The sequence below is a fragment of the Nannospalax galili genome, unplaced genomic scaffold (genome assembly GCF_000622305.1).
Source record: "Nannospalax galili isolate Female #2095 unplaced genomic scaffold, S.galili_v1.0 scaffold45, whole genome shotgun sequence".
NCBI lineage: Eukaryota > Metazoa > Chordata > Mammalia > Rodentia > Spalacidae > Nannospalax > Nannospalax galili.
In genome coordinates this window covers 5,396,341-5,414,632 of record NW_008355775.1, presented here as the reverse complement: position 1 = coordinate 5,414,632, position 18,292 = coordinate 5,396,341, and the positions used below count along the sequence as shown (strand labels likewise).

Below are 18,292 nucleotides of genomic sequence, written 5' to 3'. Positions count from 1 at the left end.
ATCTCTTTGGTAAAAGCCAAATATTTTAGTCTTTCAAAATGTTTGCCTCTGTGAACATTTGGAGGTGAAAAAGAGAGAAAAAGTTAAAGGCCTTGAGAACAGATCTCCTGTCTTCTGAAGTCACACCAACACTACATAGCTCATCTCTGCAGGAAATGAAAATCTGTTTACTAGCAAGTTACAGAAAAAATCCTTCAGAGAATTCCATGAGTCAAGGGGACAAGTGCACTGTCTCTGATGGACCCAGTGTCCTTTCTGGGTGTGGAGGGTCATAGTTCAATGCTAGACCCTTCTTGGTTATAGGAGAAGCCCTCTTTTACTTCTTAACAGTATATATCCTATACTGGCATACATTCCGGTACACCAAAAGAAGAGAGTGCCTAGGAAGGCAATAAAGGGAGAAGAAATACCCCAGAAGTTTAAATACAGGCTCTAGAGCTCCTTCACAGGGCAGCATGAAGCACCAATGATGGTAAACCATCTGGCAAAAACTGAAAAAGCATATCATCTTGAAAAGGCAGAGGCTGACAACTGGGAAGACACTGAGGTCGGTCATCCACGCAACTGGAAACACAAACCATCATCAGGGAACTCCAGCTGGCCATTCCTCACTGGATACAGAACCCCATGTCTCAATACCACATCCTCTCTCCAACCCTTTCCCTACCACAGTCTACCTAGTCTATAAAAAAGTTCCCTAAATCTGTAAAACAATTCCTGTGCCAACTTCCCAAGAAACTGTGAGAACAAAACCCAAACCAATATCACAAAAGCTCGACCAATAACAGTGTGGCAGGCTTTCCAAAGGCAAATGACAGAAACAGTCTCTAGTCTTCAGCCAGGTATGGGGTCTAAGTTCAGACATCGCGGGAGAACCCTCCCCGACCCCCCACCTCCCTAAGCATTTCGTTTATGATAATGCATGGGAAAAACTTTCCATATAAGATGTATGACAGAGAAAACATAGAAACAGTTTCTAAAAATCTTCCTCTGTCATGACTAACAGGGTTTAGCTGACAGCTTTAGGAATGTAATGTACTTTTAGAATCAGGTACAAGTAGTTGTAGGAGATGAAGGTCTGCTATTTTTTTTAAAGCTTTCAGTGGATTAAGAAAACTAACACCATTGTTAGGACAACTCAAAGCAATTGGCACTTTTTCCAGTTTCTCAAGTTCCAACATCACAATGTTGGCATATCACCTGAGTAGTGTTTCTTATAGCTGATCATTAAAATTGCTTTCCATCCATCTAACACTGTAGGCTGAGAGTGAAAAATCAGTGGCCAAACTCTTCCTCTTGTGCCAGACAAGACACAAGACCTATCTTTAGAATACCATAGTGGCATGCCACAAGCCCAGTCTTAGGCAGTTAGAAAATAATCAGGGCCCGGCAGGCTAAGAAGGAAGCCACAGGGGCCGTGGTGGCACAGTCCTGTTTCCCTGAGCTGCTTTCTAGAAAGGAAAGGGGGGATACAAAGGCCAGTCCAGGAATATGGAACCTTGTCAGTCTGACCTTAACTGGGTGTGAGGGCCAGTTCTAAAGTCACCACACCTGGCTGCTAGCCTCAGCTTAGAAGACGGATCAAGGACAGCAGAAGGAAAACAACACTGCACCCACTACCACCTGAGTTTCTGCCCCTCTCGTGGTGTTTCCTAAGGGTGATCTCTGCTGCTGGCCCCCAGGCCCTCCTCAGACACAGCAGTAGCCTCTACCATGGAGCTGGCCCCCAGTGCCCCACGTCCTGAACCAGCTCCACTTGACTGGGCTCCCATTCCTACTGGTTTTAAGACTTTCTCAGAGTTAGTGTGTAACTATTCCTTTTGTGATTCTGATGTGTCTTTGAACTGCTCAGTTCAAAGAACTCCTGAACTACAAAAAAAAAATGTGAAGTTTACAAACAAGGCATTCTTGCATCAACACAGGCACATAGTAATGCCTCTTAAGACTGAATCACACACAAAAAAGAAAACAAAAACTTAAAAAGAAAACCAAAACAACAACAAAAAAAACTGCCTGAATCTCAAACACTGTAAATAAGGCAAATTCTTCACCCCTGGAAGCCCTGTATCCATTCCACCTCCTATTTTCAGCAGAAGAGCAGAAATGAAGAATCTGACTAATTCTCCCAGCACTTTGACATGTGGGCACCAGGCTTTGGTAAATCCCAATTCTGCCTGACTTGTTCAGACACGCACAGAAAAAATGTCCAGTCCGAGACCTCCTGGAAGATCAAGAGGGTTCTTTCTACTGAGCATGTAACTAGCAGGGCAGCTCCACTAGTGTCTGTAACAGACTTTGCACTGTAAACCTCCCCCGTCAGACTGAGCACAGCACTGAAAATGCATACCTTGTGAGCATTACTTTCCAAGAATCTGTATGAAAATTCCTGAGGATGTTGTCCATAGTTTAATGAAATGCCCTCAGCTACCCACCTTTGCTTCTAAGTGTACCTCATCATTTCCACAGCTTGTTCAGCAGATCTGTCCAATGATCCCTGTTGAAAGCTGCCTGGGATCTTCACCTTAGTCCTTCTCCTCTGAGGAGACCATGAGCATGTACCAGTGGGGGATATACCACAATGGGGAAGCAAAAGCTCTTCTGTTTATAAAATTTCAAAGGCCTCAAGGTGGAGGAGGAGCAGAAGGCTCATCTTATCACTTAAAAGAGGCTGGCAGCAAGCTGCAGCCAAGAAGCAACTTTGCTGCTAAGGTCTTAAAAGCATCACTATTAATAGCACAAACAATTAAGAACTTTAGCCCTCCAATGCCCAGGCAAAGAAAACATGAGAATTATTCTAGAATCCTGTGAACACCACCATAAATAAACAAGGACTCAGCTTGGGCAGTGATAACATGGTGGGGGGACCCTGTGGAGGTGAGAGCAAATTGTGCTCTTCACATTATTACAAAGATGCTGAACCCAGAAACGGATGAAAGACCAAAAGACCTCTTCTAAGGGCAGAGAGGCTGTGATTCCCAGCATCACCACCTCAAAGGAAAAGGCTGGGGGGTGGGGCACAGAGAGGGGGAGGAAGCAGTTTTGAGGGTGGACTTAGAGGAGGCGCTTCCTCTTGTACCCTACAAATACCAGGGAGCTGGGAGCTGAGTGGAGACCCTCTGGGGAGGAGGCACCAGGCAGGCTCCAGGAGGCAAAAGTGAGTGACAGAAGTGAAGACCCACTCCAGGGCTGGGGCCTCAATATTTTTGCTGTGGTTTCTTATACCAAGGATGAGAATGACAGGCTACACAAGGTCATTTTCATCCCTGCTGAAGATGCTGGGGCACCCAAGCTCTGATCCAAGGAAAAGAGCAACAGAACTACTAGCTAATCTCTGGGGATAAGACGGAACATAAAAATGCACGTATCACCCCATCAGCTTGGTTGAAGATTCCAATTCCTTTAGGTCAAACTGGTAGTTTCCTTTTAGATTTTAGAATTAAGAAGTTAATCAGATTTTGTCTTTGATTCCTGAAAGCTTTGTCAGACCCACTTACAGACAGCCAGGGGCTGTCAGCTTCTCACAGGGCACCAGCTGCAGCTCAAAGCCCCAGTGCACATGTTCAAAGCGTGGGGTGCAGGCCTGCTGAGCCAAAGGGCATGTGGACATCCTCACACTGAGAACTGCCTGGAGGGACAGCAGAGGGGAGCCACCAGCGTCCACAGGTATAGCAGCACGCACATCCAGCAGGAAACCATCTTGACCCAGAAGATGGACCAGCTCCCGCTGAAGAAAGTCTCAATAGTGGCACTTTCATAGCTGTTGGAAACAGGACACAGTTGTGGTCAGAGCAGGAAGACAAGGAAGGGAAGGCTGCATGCTTCCTACCCCACTAGTCTTTACTTTCTTTCCATTTCAAGTGTATCATTTGGTGACTTTTTAATATTCATAGACTGAAGCAACCATCACCACAAATAATTTTAGAACATTCTCCTCTCCCCAGCCATCCTGTAGCCTTTAGCTACCCTCCCATTTCCACTGTCCCTGGCATCCTGTGTTCCTTCATCTACTTCCTGCCTCTGTAGATTTGCCTTTTAAAACTAATCCATGCAATCATGTGGTTTCTTATGATTGGCTTTTTAAATGTAGCACATTGTTTCCAAAGCTCTTTCATGTTGCACCATATATCAGTACTAGTCAAGTAGCCCTTATCTGAGATGCTTGGCCCAGAAGTATTTCAGATTTTAGAGTTTTTCAGACTTTGGAATGTTTGAACAGCTGTTACCAGCTGAGCAAGTCCAAAATTGGAAATGGAAATTTTTGGGTTGTCATGTCAGATTTCAGAACATTTTGGATTTCTGGATTAGGAATACTCAAGCTGTACTCCACTCTGGGTTTTTTTTGGTGCTGTTTTTTTTTTTTTTTTTTTGGTCTTCTTGATACAGGGTTTCCCTAGCCCCAGCTGTCCTGGAACTCACAGTATAGACCAGGCTGGCCTTGAACTCACAGAGATCCACCTGCCTCTGCCTCCCAAGTACTGGGATTAAAGGCGTGTGCCATCATGGCACTCCATTCCTTTTTATTGTTAAATAGTATTTCACTGTATGAGCATAGCACACTTTGTTTATCTACTGATCAGTTATGGACATCTGAGTTATTCATGACTTTTTGGCTATTATGAATTACTCTGACACGAGCATTTGTGAACAAATTTTTTTTTGGTCTTAGATACATACTTAGGAGCAAAATTGCTAGATTATACTCTAATCTTATGTTTAACCATCCAAGAAACTGCCAAACCATTTTCCAATGTGGCTTCATTTTACATTCCCACCAGTAACGTAAGAGGATTTTTAAGATTCAAATGGGCCACTCACTGGAACCAGTTGGTCACGGTCATCATCACGTAGAGGGAAGCCAGTAAGAAGACGAAGTGGAAATAGGCGTAGCTGTAGACAGTGCTTTTCTTCTCATCATAAATGACCCGGGGCCCTTCTTTGACATTCTGCTGCTCTTCAGTATCTGTAGATGGCGAAGGGCACCCAGGGGCAGTGGTGAGCCCCCACCCCCAACTGTAGCAGTGCCCCACTCACTCATTTTGGTTCCACAGGTTGTTGAATAGAAAATGATATCAAAAGCCATCTGTGCCCTCGGCCACCCCAATTGCCTGGACCACATGAGTTAGTGAATGCCATGTTTATTCTAGCGGGATCGAAGAAAGAGAACCCTTAGAGACATGGAGCACAGAAGCTTAGGAGAAAGTGAGCACAGCTCCGGAGCTCTTCAGCCCCTGGGACTCTCCCTTCCAAGATGAAGAAAAGAGATGGTCCCCAAATGAGATATTGGGGCTCTTGGCATTCTCCATATCATTTCTTTAAAAAATATACATATTGTGTTTTTCTAACTCTCATTGTATAATTTAACTGAAATATGAACCAGAACACAGAGTGATTTTTGCCTGCCAGAATACCAACAAAACAAACAAAATCTAGCTACCCTTGAGGAAGAAAGGGAAAAGTATATACTTTTATAGTAAATCAGCTTTAGAAGCAAAAGTTTCCCCTTTCCATTCAACTCAGTACCAAATCTCAAAGGCTTACAGAGAGCACCACCAGTCTCCAAGGCCATAGCCAGGCCCTGAACAGAAGTGCTCCACTTACCCTCTCCATCTGAACCGAAGCAAAAACAACACCGGGCTACCTATGAGAGCAAAGGCAACCAAGTCAGATACCCGTCTTCTCTTTTTATGTCCCCCAGCACTGGCAGCCACCCATATGTCTGTTAGAAGTACATGCCAGCCTCTGAACTGCACACTCTAGCCCTTCAAAAGGTTTGATTTAGCATCTCTTCTTTCTCAGTTGCACTGAATATAGGTAACAGGGAATACCATAGACATGGGGATGCCACCCCAGGTCCTTTCCAAGGCCTGGTGCTCACTTCAGCCGCTAGGACTTCTGGCAGCAGAGCCTCTGTGCATTGGCTCCTTTAGGGTTTCATTCTACAGCAAGGCCTTCCTGGGTATCTCCATTGAATGAATGACCAGGGCAGGCATATAAAGAATCAGCCAAAGTACATATGGGGATATGTATATGGTCTGGAGCATATCCTAGGGTTGGTCTAGCCTGCACTGTCCTTCAACAGTATCTTCTGCCCAATTCTGCCTCCTTCTTCTCTCTCCCTCTCCCTTCTTCTGTTCCACATATGATGATCCTTAATAAATAACCCAACTGATAAACTCTGTCCCAGTTTGTACTTCTAGAAGACTTAGCCTGAAACATACAGCAAACAAGACAAACAAGCATGCACACCTCATGCTCCTTTCCAGTGCTCTGCTCTGCATGCTACTTATCCATTCTTCTCTAGTCTCTGAGGCTAGTATTAGGATCACATTCACAGCTGAAGACACTGAGGTCAGGCAACTTAAACAGCTAGCCTGAAACCACCAAACTAGCTCAATGACAGAGCTGAGACACATATGCAGAATGGAGACCTCACAATCCATGATTCACAGTAAGTGGCATGCGTATTGTATATAGGACTGATGTTGAATGGGTGTGAAATGAGAATGCTAAGAAATCTTGGGACAAGGCTTCCTCACAGCTTTGATTAAAGTCAGGCTATAGAACCAGGCATGGTACTGCATTCCTGTCCCAGAACTCCAGAGATAGAGGCAGAAGGGTTCTGAGATCAAGGTCAGCCTGAGTAACATAGTGAATTCAAGGCTAACCTCGGTGACACAGTGGGTTCAAGCCAGCCAGGGCTATATAGCAAGGTCCATGCTAGCCTGGGTTACATAGTGGGACCCTTTCCCATAAAACAAAACAAAACCAACAAAAACAAATCAGGCTGCTGAGCTGGCTGTGGACACAGATGGGTAAGATGCCTGCCTCTTTAGTACCTTTCAAATTCCAGATACTATTTCTTACTTGTTCAAAACAACAAACTCAAAGAAAATAAAAAAAATTATGAAAAATTACTGCATGAGTGTGGAACTGATAAACAGAGTAAGAAGCATTGCATGTACCACGGCAGTCTAGGAAGCAGAGTCCTTGATACTTCCTGGTGGAAGACATTTGAACCACAAACACCCAGAGAGCCAGGGGTCAGCCTTCGTCCCATGTGTTCCACTCAAGGCCAAGCCCTTGTCTCCCTCCTGCCTGGCAAGAAGATTTAGATCACGTGACATGGTCTATAATTCACTAATCCAGTGGGCTTACAGTTTTCATGCTGTGGTCCTAGTTCTTTTGAAGCTTAAGTTACCATGAGAAAATACCAGCTCCCTCTTTCAAAGGTGTATCCCATGAAACATGATGCAGGAGCACAAATCCATCCACTCAGACAGAAGCAGCAGTGGGCAGTGGGCAGCCTCCCCCCAAATGAGAACATCCTTTCTCAAATCTAATCTAGAGACTTGCTGCTCTTTGAGCTTGAACTCTGCACACAATAGTGCCATTGAAACCATAAAGGTCAGCCCTTAGCAGGTGGCCATCTAGTTAGTGGTGAGAACAAACAGCTGCTTTGGGAGACCATTCTCCTCTGCGTAACCAGCAGCAGCAACCTATTCAGACCCAGCACAGCTTTTTTCTTTAAGTGACAGAAAGCTGGTGAATGATGCTGGCAGAGTGACAAGCCTTCATAATGGTCCACTATCTCCAGGTCAGGTACTGGAAAGAGCATCCCTAGACAGCCAGCTACAAGCAAAGTGTCCATATCTGGACAGACACCAGAGTTTGTCCATCCAGAAAATGCTGTTGGAATGCAGCCAGTGGCTAGATGCCAGGGAAGGCTGGCCACATGGACCAGGGGAAACAGCTGTGCTCCTTGGCAGTGAGCAGTCAGGAACACATACCCTGGGCCCACATCCTGGAAAATGGTGGTTCTGTTTTCCCTTCTGTAAAATGGAAAGAAGAGCCCCTCCCTAGATTTTATGAGGACTAAATGAAACAACACATGGAAAGCTTAGAACAGAACCTGGCACCTGGCAAGTGCTATGTGTGCTAGCTATCATCGGAACCCAGATCACGTTAATCTTGGGGTCAGGGCTGAGTCTTGTCCTAATTGTTTCACTTTTCTGGTTAAGCCAAATGTTCTATCAAAAGCTCCAGGAAAAAGATGGGGCTGGAGAGATGGCTCAGTGGTTGAGAGTACTGGCTGCTCTAGAAGAGGACCTGGGTTCAGATCCCAGCACCCACATAGCAGCTGACCACTATCTATAACTCCAGTTCCAAGGGATCCAATGCCTTCTTCTGACCTCTGTGGCCACTGCAAGATATGGGTGTATTTATACACACGCAGACAATATACTCATATACATAAAATTAAAAAATATTTTTTAAAAAGAGCTCTAGAAAAAGACTTCTACACTGGACGAAAATAACAGATATCTTGCTGATTTCCTTGATCCTTGCCTTGCAGGGAAATGGCCTCGGCAGGGTACTCACAGTTCCTACTTCTTTACTGACTGATACAGCCACGCAGTGGAGCTGCTGCAGTTGCAGGTGTCAGCATACCTAGCATTCCCAGCATTCCCTCCCTTTCCTGTCTTTCTTTCCTCCTTCAGAACAGCTATTACATAACCATACAGTTATGTTGCATATGGAGGCCAAAGATGAGAACAAACAGGCAAGAGTAGAACCCGTCCTCTATCACAACCAGAGAGTGCAAAAGGGACAGCTTAACAAAGTACCCCAAGCCTCAGGTAGGGGGTGAACCACAGGATGCCAACCAACATTGTTAGAAGAAAAGCAACAATTGTTTCATTTTAACATATGGGCAACAGTTGATTTTCTATACAAAAAAAATCATTCTTTCTTGGGCAGCAAAATGGGATTATGGAAAGGTAATTAATAAAGATGTCAACACAAAAGGGCCCTCCTGAGAAATGGGTTTTGGGCTGAACCCAGACAGGAAAAGGAAACAAACTTACTTCCAGTTCTGGAGCTGCATATCGCCCCTGCAGAGCATCTGAACTTGATCTGGTTGTTGATGTCAAACTAAGAAACAAAGGAAGAGTCAGCAGGGTACAATGACAAGTTATTATATGGAATGAAGGGGAAACTGCCTGCCCAGGCCCCAGTGCCAGGCTCACTAAACCTCAGCTCTGGCTGTGTGAATGAAGTACGTTTGCCCCCGTCTTTGTGGATTTAACTTTAGCTAAAAAAATATTTTGGTGGTGTGATGGTTTGAATGAAAATGTCCCCCACAGGCTCCAAGTATTTGGACATTTTGTCCCCAGATGATGGTGCTGTTTCAGGAGGTTTTAGAAGATGTGGCTATCCTGGAGGAAGCACGTCACTGGGGGTGAGCTTAGAAAATTCTTAAGCCTTGCTAGATCTCCAGTTTCTCTCTAGCTTCCTGTGCCTGTGTGATGATGTGAGAGCTTAGCTTCTGCTGTTCCTGCTCCAGCCACCTCCAGCCACTATGGCTACCTACCATGACGGACTGTAATTCCCCCGAAACCTTAAGTTCAAATAAACTCTTCCTTCTGTAAATTGCTTGGGTCCGTGTTTCTATCACAGCAACTGAAAAGTGACTAATACAGGTGGGCAGGGGGTGTATCTGTACTGAACATGAACATATCTTCCCCCCCCCTTTTTCTTGTTCCTAAATACAGTTTAAGAACTACCTCTATAGCTCTTAGATTATAGCAGGTATTACAAGTATATGGAGGAGGTACATAGGTCTTATATAAAAAAATCTTACCTATACCATTTTATATATAAGGGGCTTGATTTGGTAGCTGTGGGGAGTGAGGATCTGGGAACTAATCCCTACCACACACACCAGACACTGAGTGACAAACACAATTTATTGTAATATCCCATTCTTCCCAAACTTGTTGGCTAACTCCACAGTTATCTTTATAGGCAGACTGCATTAGAACATTTTATGCAAAGATGAGTTTTCAGGTAGAGAAACAAGATATCTCCTTGGTATTCAGCATGAGTTTTGCTGTTCCTCTTTCAAATGCTGGAATAACATTCTGATTTAACTTTTATCTGTCTCTCTCTGGTCAGTCTCACTTAGAGGGGATCAAAGAGTTATGAAAGAGCCCGGAGGAAACAACAGAAAAATAAAAGGTCACCGTCATTTAAGAGCTAGTATCAGAATGAAGTTTCCCTTTGGAAAATTAACAGAGAAACCATCAGCTATTTAAAAAAAAAAAGTCTAGGCAATGTACCTCAGCTGATAGAGTGCTTGCCTAGCATGCACAAAGCCCTTGCTTATCCCCTAACACCACATGCACTGGGTATGGTTGTGCGTGCCTATAATTCATGAAAGGGGAGGCAGGAAGATCAGAAGTTTAAGGTCATCCTTGACTACACAGTAAGTTTGAGATCCGTCTGGACTACATGAGAAAGGTAAAAACGACACATAAAATTTGACTTACAAAGGTAAAAATACTTTTTTCCTTTAAAAAAAAAACCAACAGGGAAGCATTTTAGACAAACTGAAACATATACAACATTTAGTCTAACTTTCTAGATTCATTCAGCCAGTATTTCCTAAAGGCCTCAGTATCTGACAGGCCCTGTTCTGAGTGCCAAGGGCGTTTCAGTGAAAAGGGCAACCATCCTGCCTCACACAGTCCTGGAGCTTGCCAGAAGATAGGTAATGCTACTGTTGCTCATGCAGCTGGTGTGCTAGTGGACAGGCAGGAATTAAGACTCATGTCTGCCACATTAACTCAGGAGGCAGCAGGGCCCTCTCAATGGGCTATAGAAAAATGAGAAAATGCCTGGGTTGCAAAGAGGACCCCAGGACACGCACACTTTGCTGCTCCTGCAGCCCAGTGGAATGGACCCCCGTTTCAATCTGCTTTGAAGAGACAGAACATATTCAATGGCTGCTCTGCTCCATGTCCTACCTAGGAACTTGGTCATGAATGACAAAATGTTTCCCAATGGCCAGCCAGGCACTGGGAATACACACATGTGCTCATGCACTTAGACTTTTGGAGACCAATTATGCCTTAATATAATGGGAAGTTTCTGTGGGGAAACCCAACTTTTAATTTTAGTGTGAGATTAGAATCCGAAGCTATCATCTGAAAAATTAAGAACCTTCTTTAAAAGTGTTCATAAATTCTTTGGTACAAGGTAGTTTCAAAAAGATACAACTTTTGATTCAAGCACCTTTGCCACCTCATTCCCACTGTCAGATAGTAGCAAAACAGGAAGGCTTTATTTTTACTTCTTGAACTATTTACATCCAGTTCTTCCTTAGGGCCATTCATCTTCCATGTGTAGATGTGACCATGATGAAGGGCCTTTGTTCAGTTATAGTCTTTCCCCAAAAAACTCTTGGAAATTGTTAGGGAAATAATGGTTTTGCAAGCTCTTTGAGCCCAGAAGTATCTCCCCTGCCCCTGCATGTGCGTGTGTGTGTGTGTGTGTGTGTGTGTGTGTGTGTGTGTGTGTGTATGTATGTATGTATGTATATACTCGCGCACATGCGCAAATGAAGGTCAGAGGACAACATCAGTCTTCACCTACCACCTGTTTGAGATAAGATTTCGTTGTTGCCTCTGCACATGCCAGGCTAGATAGTTCACAAACTTCTGGGGATACTCAGGTCTCTGCCTCCCATCTCATTAGAGGAACACTGGGATTACAGATGCTACAGGCTATCGCATCCAGTTTCACATGGGTTCAGGGTATTAAAACTCAGGTCCTCATATTTGCGTGGTATGTGCTTTGCTCACTGAACCAGCTCCCTAGCCATTTCTTCATTCATTTATTTCTTTTTGAGGCAAGGTCTTGCTAGGCAGCCCTTGCCAGCCTGAAACTTACTATGTAGTCCAGACTAGCTTTGAACTTGTAGCAAACCTCCTACCCTCTGAGTGCTGGGATTACAGATGTGAGCCACCACATACTGTGGGAACAAGGGTGGAGAAGGGAGATAACAGCACCTGAGGCAATTTTTCACCATTCAGAGAACAGTTAATGCAACATAACTTGTTTACTGTCCCTGAATCCCACCCCCAGATGCCTAAGTCCCTTGGCATCATTTAGACATACCTCAAAACATTGCCTTTCCCCCCTCCTCTCCAGAAACCACTGCAGAACCCCAAACTTCTGCTATATCAGCTAACAAATATAGTCCAGGACCTCTTAACACCTGTTTCAGCTGATTCTAGAGGTGGCCAAAGTCCCCCAGAAAACCTCTAAAGAAAATTTTAGGTTTTGCTTTCACAGATCACAGAATTCTGTGCTTGCCCTGGAGAATTTATAGAATGGGCCAGGACATACCTGATGCCTACTCCCAGCCTTTGTGTGATGAAGTTCAATCATGTTCCCACAGTACTATGGAATTAATGACTCATGGCTACCAATGGAGAGCAGAATTCTGTGTGAGCTGGAGGAGGCCAACCCATGGCCCTGCAGCAGAGACATGAAGAGCTTAACTGTCAAGGATTCCCAAATTAAAAAAGCAAACCACCACTCATTTACTTTTTCTAAAATAAAAGTACCAGGCCTAGAACAGACCAAAAGAATACTTCTCCTCAGTTTACTAGTTGTTCTCAGCTTGAGCCAACCTTCTTTACAATGACATCACAGTAACTTCTTCCATGTGGCTTGCCGTATTGCTGTGAACATCACATTTTGAACCATGAAGTTATTTAACACTTAATACAGACTCTTGGCTTTCCACTTTTATATTCAATGAGCATTTTTTTTAGCCATTTAAATACTAAAGAGTTATTTTCCTCTTAACTATAACTAAAACTAAAACTGCCAGGTGACATTTCATAGGACAAATGCTTCCCAATATTCTAATTCCACAAGTTATCCAGCAAAAGGCATCTCTAGGTTGAGGAAGACTGGAAGCACATCCTGAGGGGATGTCATCTTTGCCTATTTCCTGTCACTGTGATGTGAACAGCTCCACCCATGCTCCCGCCACCACAGACTAAACTGTTCCACCATACCTTTCCAGCTATGACAGACTGAAGCCCTCTGAAACCATGAGCTAAAATATCTCTCTTCCCTTAAGGTTTTGTGGTCAGGTGTTTGTCACAGTGATAATGAAAACAGTAACTACTGTAACCAGCAAGCAGTCTCTGCAAATACTCCAGCAAAGGAGGCTAAGGCCAAGTTTCCTGAAATTGAGGTAGAAAGCTATAGGAACAGACTCCATTCCTTATAAATACAAAGGACTTTAGGATCCTATCCAGCCTGATAACTTCAGCTTGAAACCAACAGAATAACAGCCTCAATCAAAATCTGGAGACCAAGAAATGAGTTAAAGAATCATCAGTGGAGGCTGGGGCTTCCCATAGCAAGGTTTCAGGAGGAGATGGGGAGGGATGGACAGAGAAAACCATCAGGGAACTCTGGCAAGTGGGCCAATGTGAAGGCCTTCCTGGAGCCCAACTGGGACACTCCTTTGGAAGTAACCTATTAGTGTCAGGCAGCGGTTCTGCAGAGACCACAGCCTAGTAAGCAAGTTTTAGACAAGACAACACAGTAAAAATTGGTCTCAAGTACCCAGGCAACAGGACTCAGGACAAAGACACCCTTAGAAGTGTGTTGAGGTGAGATAGGGAGACCCCATAGAAGTGAGAGGAACTATGTGGGCCAAGGTTACAAAAAGTAACCCCAAGACAATCTGGGTTTTGTGTTCAGCACTGGTGAGTTACTCTCTTTAAATCTGCATACTCCCCAGTGTTCTATCTTGTTCAATTTCTACCAAGAATTCTATTCACTCCTACAATAGTGTTCAAACGGCAGCTTCTGCCCAGACAGTGTGGCACCGTTCAAGAGGATTCTCTAACCTCTCATTCTTCTTCACCAGGGAGGGCAATGTAAACTCTGGGAAGATTGGAAAAATCCCTGATTGGACTGGTGACTCCCGTAGCAGCACGTCCTGTCCTCAAGGCCCTATCAAGTCTGAAACCAGTCCCCTGTGATCTTGAAGCCAGTTTGCTTATAACCTTCTGGAAGCTAACTATCCAGGGACTGCACACAGCATCCATCACCAGACCCCACGAGGTGTTTCGCCAGCTCCTGGGAGTGTGCTCACCACATCGGCTATGTGTTACAGAAACATGAATAGGGCAGACTAGATATTCTCATGCAGTCTGTACAAGCACTGCTTTGTGTCTTCTCGTTCCACTAGCCACTACAGCCTGGAGCTTAACGACATTTGCTGTTGGCATTTAAACAGATTTCTAAATAGCAGCTGTCAGCTTTGAAAATTGCATCTTTTGGAAATATCAGACTGCTCTTCGCCAACCTCCATTGTGATGCCTCAATTCTGAAGGAGACCATCTCTCACAAAAGTTACCTTTTGTTCTTCCTTTTTTTCAATGAGGATCAAATGTAGGGTTTCAAACATGGAAGAATGGCAGGCAAATTCACTACCACTACACTAAACCCAATATTGAAAAGTGATGGGGGGTTGGGGTGGTAGTAACAGGTTTCAAACCTAGGTCCTCCCAAAGGTTAGGAAAACATTCTGCCACTGATCCACAACTCCAGTCCTAAAAGTGACATTTTTTAGAGAGATAGGGTTTTGCTAAATTGTTTAGGCTGGCCTCAAACTTATAATCCTCTCCTGCCTCAACCTCCTGTGTAGCTGAGATTACAGTCATGCACTAGCATATCCAGCTCTAAAAGCAATTCTTTGCAATTGCTGAAACAGTGAAATTGATGGGGGAAAACTGCATACTGTGAGATACCCCCACAACTATCATCTGCTCAGTATACTGAGTAGAATTTGTTCATTTTTTCCACTTATAGCAAATGGTTATAGCAAATCCAAACTCTGTGCTAAGAAGCAAATACACTTTTTTCTTTTCTTTCTCTTTCCTTCTTGTTTGTTTGTTTGTTTGTTTATTTATTGGTCTTTTTGAGACAGGGTCTCCCTGTAGTCCCAGCTGACCTGGAACTTACCATGTAGACCAGGCTGACCTTGAACTCACAGAGATCAGCCTGCCTCTGCCTCCCAAGTGCTGGTATTAGAGGCATGTGCCACCATGCCCAGCACAAACAAACTTTGTTCAGCTTCTACTGGATATCCAGTAAAAAAACAACAACAAAAAACCCCCCAAAAACCCCCACCTTTATTCTGTTAAATAACTTTATAGTTTCTACTAACAATACAAAAATGACAAAAAGAAAATGCTTTTTTTTAACTTACTGCAAAGAAAGGGGGAGGAGGGAGGATATTAGTTATACCTACTGCTACTGCCACAAGTTTGGTCTGTCTCTTCATGATATATGTGTATGTATGTGTGTATTTAATTTTTAAAGGGGAATGAGCTATATGCAGCTTAGTAACCTAGCTCTCCCTTGAACCACCAACGTTCTCACATGCCAACAGGGAAAATGACTGAGTGAGAAAACACACTCTGTACATGCTCTGTTGTAACCATTTCCCCCAAAAGGCCAATAATAACAAACTCTGGAAGGAAAGAAAAGCTCGAGAAAGGAAAAGCTAAGAATCACTATGCAAAATCTTGGTAGTTTTATGGGTTCACTGAAAATGATCATTGACTTGAATCCTCTGTTTTCATTTTATACATTTTGTATGTGTGTACACACATATGTATGCACATGTTTATACATGTGTTAGCATGTAAAAGTCAGAGGCAAATATTGGATGTCTTCCTCAATCTCTCTCCATCTTATCTTTATTGAAAGAGGGCCTCTCACTGAACTGGAGCTCACTTTTTGGCTAGACTGCCTGAACAACAAGTTGGGATCCTCCTGTCTCCACACCCCAGCACTTGGATTAAAAGTGTGTGCCACCAAGTCCAGTTTCTTCATGGGTGCTGGGGTTCAAACTTGGGTCCTCATGCTTGCATGGCAAGCTGTTTACCAACTGAAACATTTCCCCAGCCTTACTCTTTCAGTATAGCAGGTACTCAGTAGAAAATTTATGGAATTAATAATAATTCAAGGCCGGAAGCGGCCACCTTTCTAATGTAACAAATGACTGTCACCATGGCACAGGCAGACTGATCATTGGTGTTACACCATCATCACTTTAACCACTCACAACATAAGCAAGCATTTTCCGGCTGGGACACAGATCTGAGCAAACAGACTCCGAAACGTCTATGCCTTCGCTTGGCCCCTTCCTTTCAGCAAGAGTTATGAGAGAGAGTGGTAACATACTCAGAAAGACATTCATATGAGCTGTTGCCATAGGTATGGTTCAGCTCTAGCAAAAGGAAGATTATCATGTGCACATGATAAGTTGAATTTCTAACACAGAGAAACATAACAAAACATAATACATACTGAAGTCAAACATGACTGGAAAGGCTACTATCAAAGGAAGCTCAATTATCAGTGGAATATGTGCCTAGAATAGGTACCTAACCATTTCTACTCTTGACTCTCTCCAGCAATCTTTGAAGCTTTTTAAAGGTAGAGTCGCCTCTACTGCAGGCCTCTGAACAGCTTGGGAGGGGTTGCCTCACCTACTTCACAGTACATGAGAGGAGGGACACTTCCTGCCTACTGACCATGAAGGCACAGCCATGTAGGCAGCTCTGTTCCCTTTCCATCAATAACAGAACAAATGCTGTTTTCCTTGAATTAGAGTTAAGCCAGAACATTCTGGCATATTCTACATCATCCTCACTTTGTGTTCTCTTGCTCTTCAAGAATGCTGTAGAAACTAATATTCAACTGTTTTTTAGTCAATAGTGCTGTAACAAACCATGCATTTATTTAATTTGCCCCATAAAATGATGCAATGATGTTTACAGACGTACAGTCCATGCAGCAGTGCCACCCTGCTACTTTTAGCTATTTTTCTCCTTCCATGGACAGTATTTGTTTTCCTGCTGTGCAGGGGCTGAAACCTACTTAAATTCTTTCCCTGTAATTTTAAAGCCTGTAAGTTGGCCTCAAATAACTTCTAAGACTTACCATGAATACAAGATGCATGCAATCAAGAGGGCAGTGCCCAGCCCAGTCACCAAGTTTTCATCTCTGTACAGGTCTTGACCAAAGTCAGGTACACAGATGGTAACATTTTTCCCATGCTCATCTAGAACTTGTAAAGAAAACAAAGCAACCACAGTCAAATCAGAAAGTCCTGTTGTTTTGCTGGTTCAAAACAGTGCTCTCTCAAATCGGCACAAACAAGGATTTTGCTCTTTTCCTATGTTATTCAGAACATGGTAAAAAGCCAAGTTAGATCCATTTTTCACACGATCTGGCAGCCTCTGAAGAGGGGTTGAGCACAGGGCCACTGGTGTGCTGAGGCTGGAGAACACCCCGCAGAGAGGCAGCGTAACAGGCACTGGGGCTCCTAAATCAGAGAAGCCAGGTTATTATAGGTGACATAAGGGACATGAATCCTTTCAGGCTGTGCCCTGGGAACCTGCTTAGCTAGTCTGAATTTTTTTTTAATGAGAGGTTACATATTATCAGAGTTTCTATAATATCAGTAGCAATTTGCTTTTTTGTTTAACATTGTGTTCCAATTATAAACACTCCAGCTAGATCTGATTGCCAACTTACCCCAAAACAGGGAACATAAACAACAGCATACAAATAATTATACAAATATGCAGTCTGTTTGAAGTTAGACCAAAACTACTACTAGGGTTCACACTTGAAATAGTAGATATAACCATGTCAGCTGTGGTTTGAGAACCCTTTATTTTCAGGCCAATGAAAAATATGTTTTTAAGAGATGTGAATAAAATAAACATTTTAATTTAAGTAGTACCACTTAAATAAGTAAAAATAAAAGTGTTTTCCTGATTTTGAGTGATATTTGCTGTTTAAAAAAATATACTATGAACAAAAACCCCATTAAGTTTAAACCAGAAATTAATACATAAGCAGTTTTTAAAAAGTTGTAAGAGACTGGACTTGAGTAAACTTAGAGTCAAGGTTGGGTATTTTTTGTGTATAATTAAATTCAGGATAGGCCATACTTTCTAAAAGACCTCTAATGATTACTTTCCATTTTACCTAAAAAGACAAGACCCAAGACAAGTATGGTATGTGCCTATAATCCCAGCATTTGAGAGGCTAAGGCAAGGCAGGAGGACTACAAGGGCAAGATAAGCTTAGGCTACTTAGTGAGTCCTAGACCAGTCTGATTATACAGTAAGACCTTCTCTCAAAACAGAGAAGACCCATAGAAGTACATGTATGGGGGCTGGAGAGATGGCTCAGTGGTCAAGAGCACTGACTGCTCTGGCAGAGGACTGGAGTTTGGTTCCCAGCACCCACATGGCAGCAAACAACCATTGCTAACTCCATTTCCAGGGATCCAATGCCCTCTTCTGACTTCCATAGGCATTGCATGACACAAGCATACTTACCTACATGCAGGCAATATACTCATACACAAAAAGTGTGCATATATATATATATATAT

The 18,292-nt window shown here is 43.4% G+C and overlaps 1 protein-coding gene across 2 annotated transcripts in view; it reads right to left on the bottom strand.

Annotated features, from left to right (window-relative positions):
* Window positions 1–1,169: 1,169 nt before the first annotated feature.
* Serinc5 (serine incorporator 5) overlaps window positions 1,170–18,292 on the bottom strand; it is a 109,410-nt gene continuing 92,287 nt past the window's right edge. For both annotated transcript variants that reach the window (XM_008853323.3, XM_029556224.1), the window contains 5 exons: window positions 16,825–16,951; window positions 8,865–8,931; window positions 5,599–5,638; window positions 4,816–4,960; window positions 1,170–3,757 (listed from right to left, as the gene is read on the bottom strand). In XM_008853323.3, the coding sequence (XP_008851545.1) occupies window positions 3,610–3,757; window positions 4,816–4,960; window positions 5,599–5,638; window positions 8,865–8,931; window positions 16,825–16,951 (527 nt within the window). In that variant the 3' untranslated portion in view covers window positions 1,170–3,609. The remainder of the gene's footprint in view (window positions 3,758–4,815; window positions 4,961–5,598; window positions 5,639–8,864; window positions 8,932–16,824; window positions 16,952–18,292) is intronic.